We start from the raw sequence: 18427 nt of genomic DNA on the forward strand, positions 1-18427 counted from the left end.
TGTAACAGATTGGAATTCGATGTACTGCTTCCTCGTTGAGTTAGGATCATTGGAATTAAAAGGTTGTTCCATGTTCCTTTCTGAGAAGAGCCGTTGAAAAGAGAATACAAGAACAAGAAAAACACTAGCAAGCAAAGCTTGCAGGAACCATTACAGTAGAATGATAGAAATATGTGGAGGACATGGAAGGTGGCATAAGTTAACTGCTATCTCTTTTATGAAAAAGTATACAATCCATACTGTTTGCCATCAACCAAGCTGATTCATTATGTCTAGACTTGCATTGCATTTTAGCCAACTCCTTATATTCTGACCTATTGAAGTAGACAATCTGATCAAACCTTCTATCATACTTTATCCTACAAAAATAGACATATTAATGAGTTTTATACCCTTGACAACAACAAAAGAAGAAGAAAAAAAAGAGTATATCAGTGATTTCTTTGTCCTTTAATAAGGTTATAGTGAGCATTTCCAACTACTGCTTAACGAAAATAGATAATCTTCTTTAAAAAATAAAATAAAAAATTGAAGTTCCAAAACAAGTGATTGTTGTTGTTGTTGTTTTGGTGAATATCTCTCACATGTGCAGTAAATATGAAAGCGGCATTTGAAAACATATTGAAGTTGATGGGAGTAATTTCATTGCTGCTGAATTGGGAGGATTTACAAAATATTGCTTTTTTTGTGTGTGTGGAATTATAGGAAGAAGACCAACAATGGAACATTATTCAAGAGAATGTGGCTTTTCGTAAAAAAATTATGTAGGCAAAGAGAGCCAAAAATAGAAGCCTTTTGTTGTCCAGAGAAATTTTTTCTGCTACTACCATTGTACATTAAACTGTGTTTCAGGTACCTGCTAAGTTTCCAAAAATTTCAGAATTCAATTTTCCTGTAAATGCTTGCAAAAAATGAATACTTCTAATTAAAGCACTTTTTCAATTTGTGTATTTTTAAAAGTTTTATTTCTTTGATCAAATATATTTCATTAAATATTAATGAAATATATTTGTTCTTGAATTATGGCTGTTTATATTCATCTTATAAATGTTCCCTGCCCCTGGCTGACAGTTGTTTAGGCATATACATGTAACTTTAGTGTGTTGGGCAGGGATTCAGTTTTTAAATTTTAGCCCTAAAATACTAGAATCTGCTGATCACTTGTATTTTCTTCTGGTATACTTAATTTTGCATTAATTCCATCATTTGTTGGGGGGGGAGAATTCATTTTCACAGAATTGAATGCATCCCAATTCTTTATAGTTCACCCATAATTTATTTTATAATATAATATTGTTTATTCATCAATAGTGTCTTCTTTTTGAAACTACTACAGATGATTTTAAAACAATGCAATTCAGATGCTTTAAACATTCAAATCATTCTCACTCATAGAATATACCAAACTTTCTATAGAATTTTTTCTCCCATGTCTCTTGATGTATAGCAGATTTAATATCATTCATAGTCCTGCCTTGTATGTGCACAGTGTTGTTGGAGATTACTGCCCCATTCATATATGCTGTGCAAGTCTCTTACCCAGCTATTTATTGCCTTGAAATATATATTAAAGTGTTAGTCTCAGTTACTTCATTTCCTCTTAAATAATGTGTTTATTTTTATATAGTTATTTATGCTTTGTATTGTCAGATCCGTTCTGACCACAGTTTTCTGAAAATAATGTGTGTCTGTGTATTTTTTATTTATTTTTTTTTAAAGTGCAAGAGCTTGAATATGTTGATAAGCCCAAAGAGTTTACATCATTAACCCTCTTATGCATGAATTTTTATATTCATTTATAAAAAATTATAATGATGATACAGTACCATTTAATCTTACAGTATTACCATGAATTCATTAATTTTGCTAAATTTGTGCCCTGTATATGTTAAAAATGATGTTCTCATCTGAGGACATCATTTTTATGTGTCTTCATATGAGGCCCTTATGCATGAGAGGGTTAAGCAGCCTGGAAATTTTCTTAGTCTGGCTATTTACAAAATTGTCAGGTGCTCTTGTAGTCTATAGTATTCATCAGCAATATACGCAGACCATGATAGTAGACTCAACTGTTCCTTTTTCTGCACTTGTCATTGTGTACTTTCACTAACTTAAATAGAGGAATCCACATTTGATCATGCAATACACTCGAACATGGTTTTTCATTATATTTTACTACCATGCTGGAATAGTGTAATTTTAGCCAGTACAGATTTTTTTTTTTTATTTTTTTTTTACATGGTCATCATGGTTGTTATTTATTAATAAATAACTTTCTGAGAAAATAAAGATTGAATATTTGGTTGAATGTCTACAATTCCTTAAAAATATACTGAATTCTTCAAATCTAACTTTAATGCTTAAGTGATTCTTATCAGTAATTTATTCGACTTATTGCTAAATTTCACTAAAAATAACATTTGAAAAATTAGAACAGCATTAAAGTATTTTAAAAGTTTGTGTTGTATACTGTTTCTTTTCTTAATCGCATTGTAATATTTTCTTAGTGATTTTATTTTTTGTATGTTAATTTCATCATCTTTCTTAAATTTCTGATTTATATTCATAATGATTCATATATTTTTGCTTTTCTTTTAGAAATCAGTCGAGTTGGAGATGGAAAAAAGATATCACAATTGGAATATCTCTCTGATGAGCAGTTGCTTATAGCTATTACAGGTAAGCAAACTAGGAAGATTAAAAAAAAAAGTTCATATAATACCTGTATTCTAAGACTATTAAAAAGCTACTGTTATGTGATTATAAAATAAAATACTCTTTGTATTCACTCATTTGCTCTGGCATTATCTAACCAAAATGGTAAGAGCTGAAGAACTGCCAGATTTGGATACAGCCTCCTCTCATCATGACATAAAAGTATAGTTGGATCTTCACTTCCTTAGAGACTCCAAGCAGCCTTTTACAGATTTCATCTGTAAAGGGCTGTTTGAAATCAGTAAAATCTGAAAATCTAATTTTCAGCTTTTACTGATAATTAGATTTGGAATCCTTCTTCTTACCATAATTGTGTAACATAAAGCCATTGTTGAGCTCTAAATCTTTAAATGGTAATAACTACAGCCACTTAACTCAGAATGCATCTTCTTATTGTCCATCTTATCAAAGTACTTTAGTAGTGATTGTACTCTAGCAAAGTACAGTAATGGTGATTTGAGAGGAAAGAATCCCTTGAAATCTTAAGACTACATTCTGTAACTAACCACAAATTCTACTCATACAAATTTACAAAAAACAGATCATCAGGTTTTTTGAGTTTAGGAATCAATCTTCTTAAAATTGCTTGGATCAGTTTAAGTAAACAAATTGCTTTGGAAACAGCAGTCATAAACTTTTACATCAGGAATGTAAAGTGGGTGGGGGTCTGTTTTTTTCATACAGATGTCAGAAAAAGTTGCAAACATTACAAGTTCTATCTGCCATATCATTGTTATTTCATGATATATTATACCATCAGTGGATGCAGAGCATACTAACAATCCAACACAATTGAGATTTCATTATTACTAGCTTTTTGTCAATAATTTTCTTCCAAATTATCCTGTAAATTTTGTCTGGTCTCCAGTACTATAGTCTTTAAACATTCTGATCTTTTAAGGGCACCTAACGAAATATAGTTAAGTGATCGAGGTAAAATATATTTATCCTGATCTTGGCTCCTCTGAATCTTTTCCATGCCTGTTTTTACTAACTTTTCCCTCTACCATTCTGTTTACTAATAATTACACTTAGATTAACTCTGCACATAAATTCTAATGTCAGATTCCTTTATTCATATTTTATTTCTAACATAATCCTGAAATTGAAGCCATTTCTTTATCCTAATTTTCCTTATAATTATCATATCAGATTTTTGATCAACTTTTATTTCTGACATGATTCTGAAATTAAAGCCACTGTCCTAATTCTCCTCATAATTATATTAACTTTTATTTCTAACTTAATTAATTCAGAATCATTAAGCTATATTTGACGCTTCAATACTGTCTTGTATACTTCCAGCCTTGTCAGGCTGAATTCTCTCTCTCTCTTCATAGAGAGAGAATTCAGAGAGAGAGTCTAGATGTGGTCTCTCTGTTCACGAACGTACCAGTTGAAGAAGTAATTGAGATCATAAAAGATCTCTTTCCAAATGATATTATGCAGCTTTTCCTCCATTGCCTCAAGTCTATTTTAAGGTAAACAACACAGTATATCAACAACTGGAAGGCTTAGCCATGGGCAGTCCCCTGTCACCACCTTGTGCAGATCTGTTTATGGAAAAATTAGAAAATGACATCCTAGCAAAAATAACTGAAACCATCAGTCTGGTGGAGATATGTTGATGATGTGTTCATCGTTTGGAAAGGCACGGAAGATACCTTACATGAGTTTCTCTCCAAAAAATAAATTCGTTCCATCATAAAATTAAATTCACATTAGAATTAGAAAACAATCATCAATTACCTTCTTTGGATGTACTAGTTAAAAAACAAGATAATGAACAAATCTAGCTTACAATCCATCGCAAACCTACAAACACCAGATGCTATCTTCATTTTACATCTAATTATCATTATGCACAGTAACTTAGCATCATACACATGCTAAAAAAAGAGCAAAAAATATCATCACAGAAGAAAAAGATGTACTTGCTGAGCTCTCACTTATATCAAAAACTCTATCAAAAAATGGTTATCCACAAAATATAATAAAAAAAGATCCTCTATAGAAACAATCCCCAACAACAACCTCTAGGGACACTGTACATATCGTCCATTGTCATACCTTATGCAGGCTCAGTCTCCATCAAAATAGTAAGAATCATGAAGCCTTTTAACATCAGAGTTGCTTTTAAACCTATTTTAACTAGACAGCACTTATTAAGATCTCCTAAAGACAGCATCGCTTTCTACAAATACGCAGGGGTTTACAGCATACCGTGTTCGTGTGGACTGACTTACATTGGCCAAACTTCATGAAGCCTAGAAATAAAAAAGAAGGAACATGTTGGTGATGTAAATAATAACAGGACAGACACCTCAGGATTAGCACATCATTTCTCAATTTCAAACCATTCCATTGATTGGGACAACAGCTCGATGCCATACATTGAAGAGGATTACAGATGTAGAACCTTTAAAGAAGCTGCAGTAGTACTACTGACTGGAGACAACGTCAATAGGAACCAAGGCATAATATTAAAAGATACTTGGAAAAACTTAATTCATTATGTTTAGCAGAACTCAATTATGCAAAAAATTATAAAACGCGGTTTAATAACAATGACTCTCCACACGTTATGCTTTTGATGTCACGCATGCTCTTCAATTTGTTTAACTGTTTTTTAAGTCGTTACTGCATTATTTTGTTAGCATTTAATGTTAGTGTAACCTTACCCCCAGGTGGCGAAACTTGTCGACGATTATGTACATATGTTTTATCTAAACCATGGTCCAATATAATATATCATATTTTGTTTCTGTTTTCTGCTATTAGAATAGTATCATCAGCATATCTAAGATTATTGTATTCTATACTATTGATACTAATTCCTATTTTTTTTGTTTTTCAATCTTTTTCATCACTGTCTCACTATAGATACTAATTGATTGTTTGGTGAAAGGATACAACCTTGTCTAACTCCTCTTTTCATTTTCATTACAGAAGCCTCAGAGTTAAAAGCTGCATTTTCTGTTTGGTGTAAATCATTTTTATAATCTTCTATGTCTAATTTATCTAATATATTGAATATTTTATTATGTTTTACCAGGTCAAAGGCCTTCTGAAAGTCTATGAAGTATATGTAAATGTTTCTATTTCTTTCAAGTGATCTTTCTATTAGTATTTTTAGTTCCAGGATAGCATTAATGGTTCCCATTCCTCTTCTGAAGCATTTCTGTTGTTCACTCAATTCACCGATTGAATAAGGCTCTTTCAGTTTTTTTGTTAACAATGGTTAAAATAATTTTAGATGCATGGGATATTAGGCTCACAGTTCTGTAATTCTTGCAATTTTGTGCATTATTTTTCTTTGGAATTGGTATGCAGATATATGTTGTAAAAACGTCAGGTAATTCTGTTATTTTATAGATGTCCTGAATGGATTCCACTAAATAGTTGTTATTATTGCCAGTCAAAGCTTTCAGCAACTCAGCTGGGATATTATGGCACCCAGGGAATTTATTATTAGGAAGATTCTTAATTATGCGTTCTATCTCCTTCCTTGTCGGTAGAGTGGTATCTGTTGCTACGTTTAACTTAAGGTGTCGTGAATCATCTATCATGTTACCATTATCATCATCATCATCATAGAGATCTGATAAGTACTCCAGCCATCTTCCATTTGTCTTTTCCTTATCAATGATTATGTTTCCATCTTTGTCCTTGATGTTATTAGGCTGCGTACGTTTGCTTTTCGATTAAGTTCTTTGACTTTCAGGAATGCCTCTCTGGTTTGTTCCTATTTTGTAATTCTTCTATCTAGTGCACTGCTTATTTATCAAGTTTTCTTTCAATCTCCTGCATAACTGTTTGATTCTTTTATCCAATGTTTTATATCTTAATCTTCTTCTTTTGCTTCTCTTTTCCATGTTCTTCTTTCATCGATAAGGTTAATTACTTCTTATGTTATCCATGGTTTCTTTCTTTCTTCTTGTTTGCTGATGTGGTTTTTAGCAGATGTTATTGTTTAGATAATTATCAATCCTCATTTTTATGAGATTTTCTCTATAACAATTATTTCTGTTTCTGAGTGTATTTACAGGGTGTTCGGGATAAATTTGACAGTTTCGTAAGGAAAAAGAAAATCTTCTTTGTATCTATTAAATTTAATGAATTGACAAAAAAACATTACAGGCAGAGTTAATTACAATACTATCAACAAGATTTACTCAAAATAACCACCATTAGCATCGATCACAGCTTCAATTCTGCTTCGGAACCTCGAACAAGCTGATGCTACAGTCTCCCTGGGAAGGGCCGCAAAAACTGGTTTAATTTTATCCATTAACTGGGCTTTTGTATTACTGGAAGTGCGATTGGTGTCTTTTTCAACTGCGCCCCATACAAAATAATCCATGGGGTTAAGGTCTGGGGAGTTTGGAGGCCAAACATTTGGACTGGTGAAGTCGTAGAAATTTTCAGACAACCATTTTTGACTTTTCCCAGAGGTGTGGCAAGGGGCCGAATCCTGCTGCCATACATACGGCCTACCATTGGCTACCCTTGTTATCCAGGGCTTGACTACAGTTAGCAACTCCACGAACAAAGCCCGAATTCCAATGCCAGGGTTCTTCAACACCTGTTCCTGCAGATTTGCGAGGAATTCTGCTGTACGAACGCAATCAGATCGTCTGCTAGGGATCTTTCTTCTTGCTACATCCTCGTAGTCACCATTGCAAGTCTCTAGTTCATGCCTGATTGTTTTTACTGTATTCAGGGAGCATTGGGCAGCAGTCGTAATATCCTTATTTTGATGGCGGGCACGAATCATCATGATACAAGTTATTCTCTTCCATGATTCAGGTGGGTTCCAGCTATCCATCCTTTCTGACATCTTGTATATGAATGAAGAAGGGTCCAAACTTTTAAATGAAGAGAAGTGTGTGTTAATACATGTAACTTACGGAAAAATATAATTAATTATAAATATGTCAAATTTATCCCGAACACCCTGTATATATGCACAAGGGTTTTCACTCTGATTAGTGCAATGAACTTTTTACTGTTTCTTTCAGAATCCAAAAAAAAAAAAAATCACTTAAGACCAAATACAAAAATTAGACATTTAATAAAACAAAAACAATATATATAAAATTACAAACAAAATTACATAACTAACTACAAAATTATTTGGATCCAAGGCCTTTTAAATTAAACTTATACTTAAAAGATCACCCATTTTCTAACTCATCCTATTACTGATTTGTTTAACATATACTTCATCACATCCACTAGACTAAACACTTTGTTTTACACAATAACAAAATGTTCATAACCAGTTTCTCTGTTGAGGCCCTTTTCCGAAGATATAAGATTCTCTTCATAGGATCCTTTCTCATCACCCTCACGTAGTACACATTATTCCTCCTGACTCTGAAGTGTAGATATTCTGAATTCACTGAAGTATAAATACTCTCACTTCATGCAATTCAATTTTGCTAATTTTTGTACCAGCAAAAGGTTTCTTCTGCTTCATCTAAGTTGCTAAATTCTGTCTCCTTTTCTAGTAGAAGTAACACTTAGATTCGGTGTCCTTAAGCCAGATGAAATTTTCCAATCATCGTTTCCTCAAACATTCCTTTAGAACGTCAATAGCAATATCTTCTTTTAATTACCTATTACTTATTGACAGTCTTAACTCTTCCACTTTAAAAACTCACAGTTCTACGATTCCCTTTTCGGAATCTACTATTAATTTTCCTCTGACTGTCACATAAAAGAAAACTTAATTTTTTCTTCAGAACCCAACTATTTGCTGGCCTGCGTTCTCTTTTTTCCTGAACGTGCTCTTGTTTTCTCCGTTGCCATGATACTGTCAGCTGTCAATCGCCCATCAAACTTCTCGGCGAGCATGCGCACTCAGTGAAAGTGGCAAGCAAGAAGTTATGTATAATGGCTAACACATTGTCTCTGTTAGCGACAAGAGAATGTCTTCATAAACACAGCACTTAATAATTTTAAAGTACAATAAAATTTTTGAAAGTAACACAACTATTCAAATCCAGTAAGTTCATGAATTTTTTTAACTGCTTTACATTTCATTTTGACAAAATAGCATCAATAATGGGCACATCGCAAGTGCCGACAATGCGTGTTATGAAACCAAAACTAATAAACATACTAACATAAACAATTTGTAAAAATATTCAGAATTTAAATTATGACTTTTTTTTACTTTATGATAGCTGCTTGTATGTGAGGCAGATCAAAGATGCTGAAGGAAGAGTATTATGGAGGGATGTGGACATAAGAAACAGATGGAAAATATACTTTGAGGGACTTCTGAATGAAGAAAATGCAAGGACTCACAGAGGAGATGGGCAGCCTTCTGAGGGGATGGTGCAGAACATCAGTAGAATGGAAGTGATGGAGGCCATGAAGAGGATGAGGAATGGAAAAGCGGTGGGCCCCGACAGAATTCCAGTGGAGGCATGGAAGGCACTGGGGGAAGAGGGAATTGACCTGCTGTGGAACCTGTTCATGAAAGTTTGCCAACAGGAAAATATACCCGAGGAATGGAGGGAGAGTACTCTTGTTCCCATCTACAAGGGTAAAGGGGATGCACAAGACTGTAAAAATTACAGAGGAATAAAGTTGATGTCCCACACAATGAAGATCCTAGAAAGGGTTCTTGATGGTAGATTGAGGGAGGAGGTGGAGATTGCAAAGGAACAATTTGGCTTCATGCCTGGTAGATCAACAACAGATTCTATCTTTGGGTTACGACAGATGATGGAAAAATATCGAGAGAAACAAAGGGAGCTACATCTGGTATTTATTGATCTGGAGAAAGCATACGATAGAGTGCCAAGGCAAGAAGTCTGGAGGTGTCTGAGGGAGAAGAAGGTGCCGGAGAAATATGTCAGGTTGGTGCAGGAAATGTACAGAAATGTGAAGATAAGTGTTCGGATCTGTTTGGGACAGACAGAAAGTTTTCAAGTAACAGTTGGCTTGCATCAAGGGTCAGCATTAAGTCCGTTTCTGTTTAATATTGTGATGGAGGTGGTAACAGAGGAGGTGAGAGAAGATGCACCTTGGACAATGTTGTATGCAGATGACATCTTGCTGTGTGTAGATACAAGAGAAGAAGCGGAAACTAAACTGGAAAGATGGAGAAAAGTACTGGAAGAGAGAGGTATGAGACTGAGCAGAAGTAAGACAGAGTATATGTGTTGCACAGTGGGTGGTGGCCAGGAGACAGACCTGGAGCTGGAAGGAAATGTCATCAGGAAGGTGAGAGACTTTAGATACTTAGGTTCGACAGTGGAAGAAGATGGAGGAGGTGAGAAGGAAGTGGGATGCAGGATACAAGCAGGTTGGAGGAACTGGAGGGAGATGGCTGGAGTGTTATGTGATAAGAGGGTGCCGATCAATCTGAAAGGCAAAATTTATAGGACAGTAGTGAGGCCAGCTATGACATATGCTGTAGAAACTGTGGCCCTGAGGAAAAATAACATCAGCAGGATGGAAGTAGAAGAGATGAGAATGCTTAGGTGGATGTGCGGTGTGACCAGAAAGGATCATCTGAGAAATGACTATGTCAGGGGAACAGTGAAAGTTACGAACTTAGGAGCGAAAATACAGGAGGCAAGGTTGAGATGGTTTGGTCATGTGATGAGGAGGGAGGACGAATATGTGGGAAGAAGGGTCATGCAGATGGATGTGCAAGGAAGGCGGAAGCGTGGGCGGCCAAAGAAGAGATGGAGGGAGCTGGTAGAAGAGGACTTGAAGATGAAGAACTTGGATGTGGTGACAGCCCAAGACAGGAAGGTGTGGAGGAGACTCATAACAAACAGTGACCCCACTTAAGTGGGAGAAGCTGCAGAAGAAGAAGAAGATAGCTGCTTGTAGTCTATTCCACTGAGAGGGTTCATTTTCGTTTTGCAACTATGCAAACAGCAGTTCTGAAACATTTTCATTAAATTTTGATTTTACTATTGGATTTTGTACCACCTGCAGATCCCATTTTAGGGGTTGTTTTCTTCTTTTAATTTTTATTGTTTTCAGGTGAATATTCATCTTCTTTAAGACCAGTCTATGATCAGATCCACAGAGCATTTTCATCACCTTTGAGTTCCATATTCCGTTGAAGTAACGTTTACTGACTACAATATAGTCCAATTTATTTTTGTATCTTCCATCCAGACTTTCCCATGTGTATCTTGCTATTGGTTTTTCTCTTGCAGGTGTTCTCTCTGATCCAACTTTTGCATTCCAGTCACCCATCACAAATAACTCAATCTTTCTTGCCTCCAGCTTCCTTTATACATAATTCTATTTCAACATACATGTTATCTATTTCTGCTTCCTCATTCTGTTCTGTAGGAGCATATATTTAAATGATCAACATTTCTCTAGGTTTAGACTTCACTAGAATTGCTATTACTCTATCTGATTTTTGATGACATGGATAATGTTTTTATTAGTTTTCTTCTCTACAATGAATGCTACACCTCTCCTTGATATTTCACCACCTGACGTATATACTTTATATATATCTTGCCATTTGGAAGTTTCGACTCAAAATATAATGATCTTTCCAAAAGGTTTCACTTATTCCTTAGCATACTAATATTTAATCTTTCCATCTCTCTCTCTCATCACATTAGCCAATTTCCCACATTTATTCAATCCTCTTACATTCCAAATAGCAATATTCATCTGCGTTGAGTTTCTTTATAGCAGTCACTGATTGACAATATCGCAGAGCCTGCTACCTCACCCTGATACCATCTTTCTGGGCATAATGAGACTACCCAGACTTTATTTCTTTTCCCTTTAGTTAATTTATTTCTCCATAAAACACTTCGAGAACCAAACACTCAATACAACTACACTCATATTACTGGTCTAGCTGCACCATGTAATGATGTATTTTTAACTGATGGACTAGACACATTAAATACCTTTATGATGCATTTAAATATCCAAGATCCAAACATTTCCTCCACAATAGATAAATAATCAAACAATTGTCTATCCTTCCTAGATATATGCCATTTGCATAACTTTCAAATTGTTCATTTTTTTTTAATAGAAAACCGACAATTACATAATTATTCAGCCAAACAATATAGTATTCTAAAAACACTAGCACGCAGAGCCAGGACTGTCTGTTCCAGTGATGCTGCCCTTGTCATTGAACTACCTTACTTTTTACTGTATCCTTTATATTATCCTGGAGTGTTTGAAGTACCCTGTATTTATGTACTGGCTTCTTACTATGGACAGACAAGGAAGATCTGATCTGTTGATATCCACCTCAGAGAACATGAAATGCATCTGCCACCATCTTTATGGCTGGTCAGGATGGATGGACAATACTTTTGACAGGGTTAGACGGAAGATAACCAAACTACTACACAGAAGTTGTTACAAATCGGTTACTGTTTTTGAAATCATCAGTAGCTGTGAAACATTCTGCAAAGTTTTTAGCAAGTACGGTGGTGTTTAATTTAACAATCTAGGAAAAGGTCATTTTAAGATCAATTTTAGTTTTTGTGTTATCTGTTACTGTTTTTAAGAGCTGTTCTTACTAATAACTGATTGTTAATGTTTGAATAGTGTGACAAAATATTTGTGCTCTGAAGATACTGAATATAAAACCAGTGAGATATTGGCTGCTGAATAAGTAAATGTCATTTATTTTCTTTCTTTGGTGTTGTGTATTAAACCTCATAATAGCTGATGAATAGTAGAACCATCCATGTTATCTTAAAAACACCTACATAGATTTTACATAAAATTGCCATTCTTGTATACTGCTCAATATGTCTCATTTACTTCATATATTTAATGTGGTAAACGGCTTTTCTCTTGATGCCTTATCATAGGCCAGTGGTGGCAAACCTTTTTATGTGCGACTGCCATAAATTTACGAATCGAGTTGCTGACATGCCAGGCAGTTTTTAATAGGGGAAAAAATCTAACTTAATTAATTTATTTATTTATAAATTTATAATATATATATTTATTTATAATATTTTATAAATAATTATTTATAATATTATTCAGTCTAAAATTGATTATTGTATTATTAAATTGATTTTAATGATGTTGGTTTGAAAAAAAAGATAAAAACGGTAGTGAGAAAAATATTTATGCATTGTAACTCACTATAGAAGTCAGCTGAGAGGGGAAGCAGCAGAAGGATGTCAACATGTCAGCGAAACACTTACCGTATTTAATCGAATATAACTTGTCCTCAAGTATAACTCGCACCCCCAATTTTGCTTTGTGAAAAAATACATTAAAACGTTTTGCATATATCTCGCACATGGAAAATGTTTGAACATTGGAACTTTTTTCACTTGGTTAGGCTATAAATTATATATTTAGTTTAATCCTTTATCTAGTGAACAAAGTTTGCACCTGAAGTATCTTCAGGACTGGGGCAACTTGTGGCAAAGGTGGACTGACCACATCACTTCCCTTAGCATCCCATAATGCAAAGCCCATCTCCTTGTGGATATGTATAATGCTGTGCAGTATGGGAAGGGTCACTACCCAGACCGGTTTCAACCTTTATTGAGGTCTCTTCAGTGGGAGCCAGACACAGAGGTGATACCAAGGTTGAAGTAATGCAGAAGTCATATTTTCACACCTTATTATTAATTTACTCTGGATTAGAGAAAGATGTTGGAAGTGTGACACCTTTTGGCAACTGGTATAGGAAAATATGACTTCTGCATTATTCAACTTTGGTATCACCTCTGGGTCTGGCTCCCACTGAAGAGACCTCAATAAAGGTCGAAACCAGTCTGGGTAGTGACCTTCTGATAATGAATAGCATTATACATGTCCCCAAGGAGATATGCTTTGCATTATGGGTTACTAAGGCAAATGATGTGAAGTCAGTCTACCTTTGCCACGAGTTGCCCCAGTCCTGAAGATACTTCAGGCACAAACTTTGCTAGCTTACACTTGGATAAAGGATTAAACTAAATATATAATTTAATGTTTGAACATGTTCACGTCAAGGCGATAACTTGCTCCCGGCTCTTAACAACAGCCTCCCCAACAGCCATTATACTGCAGATGCAAGAAAAACAAGTAGTTTATTGTATCCCTGAATAAGGTATAGAGCCTTTTGCAGTCTGTGTAATATATTTCTCAACAAACAGTGCAATTACAGACAGCTGGAATAAAAATGGCACTAACTAATAATCACATGTCCCCCTCTCGCAGAAACTATGCTGTATAGACTCAAGCAAAACCACCTATTGCATCAGAAACACAGTATCTAACTAAAAACTATTGTCCAATTTTTCAATTACATGAAATAAGTGTTTGTTTTATTGCATTTGAAATTATCAATGTCATTATGACATATCACAAAGGCTAACTTCAAATAAAATTCTACCACAGATTGAAACATGCCATATAATGCGTGTGTGAGTTCGTCTGCCAGCTCAAATAAACTGCAATGAAATTCAACCAAGGGTTGAAACTTTATGTGAGTTGAGCCCGCTGGTAATGAGAAGTTCCGTCGGAAGGACAAACGACACTCCTTCATGAATGTGTTAAAACTAAGAAATATATATAGTGAATGTTGTTATGACAGTTTCAGATGTCATGGAATTCGGTTGAAGAGAATTAGTATCTCAACACAACAATAGTCGGTTGCATTTGTCTTTGGGTCGTGCGATCTTTTGTTAATACCAAACCAATCATATGCACGTCTTCACAACTGCTCTCTTGTGTAAAACAAAATTTAACTTGTACATATTGTAACAATTAAAAAAAAAAAAAAGCTGAATAATTTGAGCATATAAAAGGATATCACCTGTAAATCATTGACCTGCCAGCAAAATTCTTGGACATGCCACCTATGGCACACGTACATATTGTAACAATTAAAATAAAAAAAAAAGGCTGAATAATTTATAAGCTTATTAAAGGATATCACCCGTAAATCGTTGTCATGCCAGCAAAATGCTTGGGCGTGCCATAGGTTGGCCATGTCATGGCGAACCTATGGCACGCATACGTATTGTAACAATTAAAAAAAAAAAAAAGGCTGAATAATTTATAAGCGTATAAAAGGATATCACTTGTAAATCGTTGACGTGCCAGCAAAATTCTCAGACGTGCCACCTCTGGCACGCATGCCATATGTTCGCCATCTATGTCATAGGCTTTTCCAGAACTATACAATTTAAATATAAAATCTTATATTTCAATGAGGGTGGTCTGAAAAGTTCTTGGCCTAGCAATGAAAAAATGGGTTTATAATTTCAAAATTATTTTTATTTTTAAACATAATCTCCCTTAAGACTAATACATTTATTCCAGCGATGCTCCAGTGCCATTATCCCACCCCTGTAGTGGTTCTCAGTAAGATCTGTAAAATACCCCTCTGCTGCAATCACCTCTTGATTCGAAGAAAAACGCTCACAAGCGAGGAAGAGTTTTAGTTTTGGGAAGAGATAGAAGTCAGAGGGAGCCAAATCTGAGGAATAGGGTGAATGTTCCAACAATTCATAGTGCAGATCCCTTAATTTTCCAATTGCCAAAACACCTTTGTGGGCAGGTGCATTGTCCTGATGAAAGATGATTTTTTCTTTTGCAAACAGGGTCTTTTCTCATGAATTTTTTCATCTAGTCTGGTTAAAAGATCAGAATAATATTTTCTGGTTATTGTTTTGCTCTTTTCAACATAATTAATAAACAAAATGCTTTTTGCATCCCAAAACAACGATGCCATGACCATTCCTGCTGATGAAACCGACTTTGTCTTTTTGGAACTGAACAACCGCCTTCTGTCCACTGTTTTGACTGCTGTTTGGATTCTGATGTGTAATGGTGAATCCAAGTCTCATCCATAGTAATAAATTGACACACAAAATCAGTTTTATTCTTGTTAATATGCTCCAAGCACTGTTCAGAGATTTTCATTCAAGTGCATTTTTGATCTTCTGTGAGCAAGCGCGGCACCCATCTTGCGCAAAACTTTTTCATTTGCAATTCTTCATGCAAAATATATCCTACGCATTCTTTTGAAATGCCTATAGTCTCAGCAGCTTCACACACTTTGACTCGCTGGTCATCCAATAATATATCGTTTACTTGATCAATGATTTCTGGTGTTGTTACACTTTTTGGGCATCCTTTACGTGGATCATCTTCAAGGCTGGTACGGGCACGTTTAAACTTGGCTGCCCATTTCTTAATTATCAAAAGCAAAAGAGAAGAGTGCCCGTAAACTTTTATGAACTTCAAACGAACTTCTTTTGGCGTTAAACCTTTTACAAAGAATTTTATAACCACACGATACTCAATTTTATCCATTTCAAGGGATACAGATAACACTTTTGCTTCAGACAGCTGTATAAAACAAACTACTTGATAGAATGACTTGCAATTTCACATGGATGCTTATGACAGATATACCAACTTAGAAAAAAATAAATCTTGCCGATAGTGTAGCCATCTATGGTCGAGGCTGAGAACTTTTCACACCACCCTTGTATGTATAGTAGGAAATATATCATTATATATCTCCCTAACTGTGTGTGTCTTAGAGTAAACTTTATGTAGCTTTGATAGCCCCTGTTTGGTATGTTCTTCCCCAAGTTTCTCTTCCACTATTTTTCTTAGCCCTTACTTCAGGTTGAGTCTGAAAAAAGGAGAAACAATCTCATAGCATAACACTTCTTTTCCCCTCTTCCTTATAAATTGATTGCTGAGAGATGAAATGCTGTGGTAGGTAGTATCTCACAGATGTTTTTCAAATTTAAGCTTGACTTTGGTCCCAATTGCTATAGTATGATTATCTATTTCCATGTTTGAGAACCTATAAATTTTGATGGTAATCTGTTCAAAGCACATTAAATATTTTTTATTTGGTACTTGGAAAGTACAGCTTGATCATGAAAAAGAAAGATAATTAATAGAATTAGTTTTAGATTATCTTGCTGAGATCCTAGAACACCAGTGTTTCTCACCCTTAATTTTCCAAATACGTTACTTCTATTGGGAATGATATAACATGCTCTTCAGAATTTGTTGATCCCGATTTCTTCATTTTATTCAACTAACAAGGTGCATCATGAGAAGGTGAGGAATGCACATTATTCAGAAGCCCTGTTGGTTCTCCATATTGTTTATAAGACTGTGAAGATGCTGTGAATTAAATCAATACAGAAATCATATTTTCCATATACAAGTAGCAAAATAGTGTATCACCATATTATTTAAGTATTCTGGATTATAGATAGTCTGTGCGGGTAGCCTAGTAGCTTTGCACTTTGCAACCATATGCCTAGGGAGGGAGTGTCCTAGGTTCGATTCCCATCGACGTGAGGAGCTTAAGGATCTTCCTCAGCCATAACCAAGTTAGTTGGTCTTGGGTGTGGACAGCCAGGTTTTTTCCACCAGTTTATCTAAGGTTTTTCATCCCGCAAGCAGGCAAACTGGCCCAGTGAACACACACAGATTACAGTCATGGAAACTACCCAGGGAATGCAACAAGGAGTGATGAACCGGCCACATTAATTTCGTCGTGAATCCCTCATTAGGGGACTCTACCCATCCTAAAGGGATGGATGATATCAATCAATCATTTATGGATACTTGTAAAGGATAACCAAGTAAAAACCTTTTTAGGTTTTAACTTGGTTACAAAATAAATTATTTATAGTCTCGGTTACAAAGACAAATTATATTCTTGTTTTAATCCTTTGCACATGCTTTTAAAACAAAAGTTTGCAGAATATCTAATCACATGGACACCCAAGCCATTATTTGTTTGTTTCATAAAATTCCCTAAAAATTTCATCAGAAGTGGACAATTTCGAAATGAAGGTATTTGTGAAAGGAGAGAGAAGAAATAATGTAAAATAACACAGGAAAATAAATGTTATTTTTCAAAGAAGTTTCCAACTTCTTTGAAATGAATACCTATTTCAATTAAAAAAAAATGTTCTAAAAAGTAATTAATGTAAAAACCTGAACTAAGTTCTTAAAAAGCGAAAGGTTATTTGCAATTTAGAACCAGCTATTTGGCTGATGTCAGTGTTTAAATGTTTAAATTCTTTCTATTGTACAATTCAATAACAGCAGCAATAACACCACTACTAAAAAATAAGGTTGACAAAGTGACTGCTGCTGAATTGCAGAATTCCCACTTTTTGCTCACACTAACAAAACATAATTGATTTTCTTGTAAGAAAGATTCTTCCCTTTATCTTGATAATACCTCAGATTTCTCTTCTTGGACCAACTTCCATCTGTAGCTTTTTTCTTTTACAAACCAATTCATAGCCACAAAAATTTTGGGGCCCCTTTTCTACTGAAAATACTGCTTCTTTCTGACCTGTACAACTACTAACTTTATAAATCCCATATTTGACCAACCATAGAATTCTGTTCCCACATTTGTGGTGATATACTAAGAATCTCTATTAAAATGCTTAATGTTATTGAGAAAGTGGGAGCATCTATTAATCACGTCACACTGAAAAAAGGCAGTTTGGTTAATGAATGGGGTGTGTGTAAGTGTGCGAGAGAGAGACTCCAAGTCACTTTCTCATAGATATCCTATTCCTGCTTTACGCATTTTCTCTAGGTATTTTCCTGGACACTGTTCTGCTGAACTGGCTGTGAGCATCTGCTCTCTCTCTCTCTGTACACAAATCAACTTCAAACCTAATTAAATCCAGCTTCTTATTCTCCTCTTTCATTCTATCTACCTCTGTTCTTTGCA

At 34.9% G+C, this 18427-nt stretch overlaps 1 protein-coding gene across 3 annotated transcripts in view; it reads left to right on the forward strand.

The window, feature by feature from the left end:
- The window catches only part of LOC150102474 (serine/threonine-protein kinase Genghis Khan-like), a 550831-nt gene that overhangs the window by 440918 nt on the left and 91486 nt on the right, over nt 1-18427 (forward strand). For all 3 annotated transcript variants that reach the window (XM_090399333.1, XM_090399335.1, XM_090399334.1), the window contains exon 34: nt 2599-2679. In XM_090399333.1, coding sequence (XP_090255459.1) covers nt 2599-2679 — 81 coding nt within the window. The remainder of the gene's footprint in view (nt 1-2598; nt 2680-18427) is intronic.

Source organism: Typopeltis vanoorti, chromosome 10, assembly GCF_054136105.1.
Source record: "Typopeltis vanoorti isolate ZY-2024b chromosome 10, IOZ_Tvanoo_1.0, whole genome shotgun sequence".
NCBI lineage: Eukaryota > Metazoa > Arthropoda > Arachnida > Uropygi > Thelyphonidae > Typopeltis > Typopeltis vanoorti.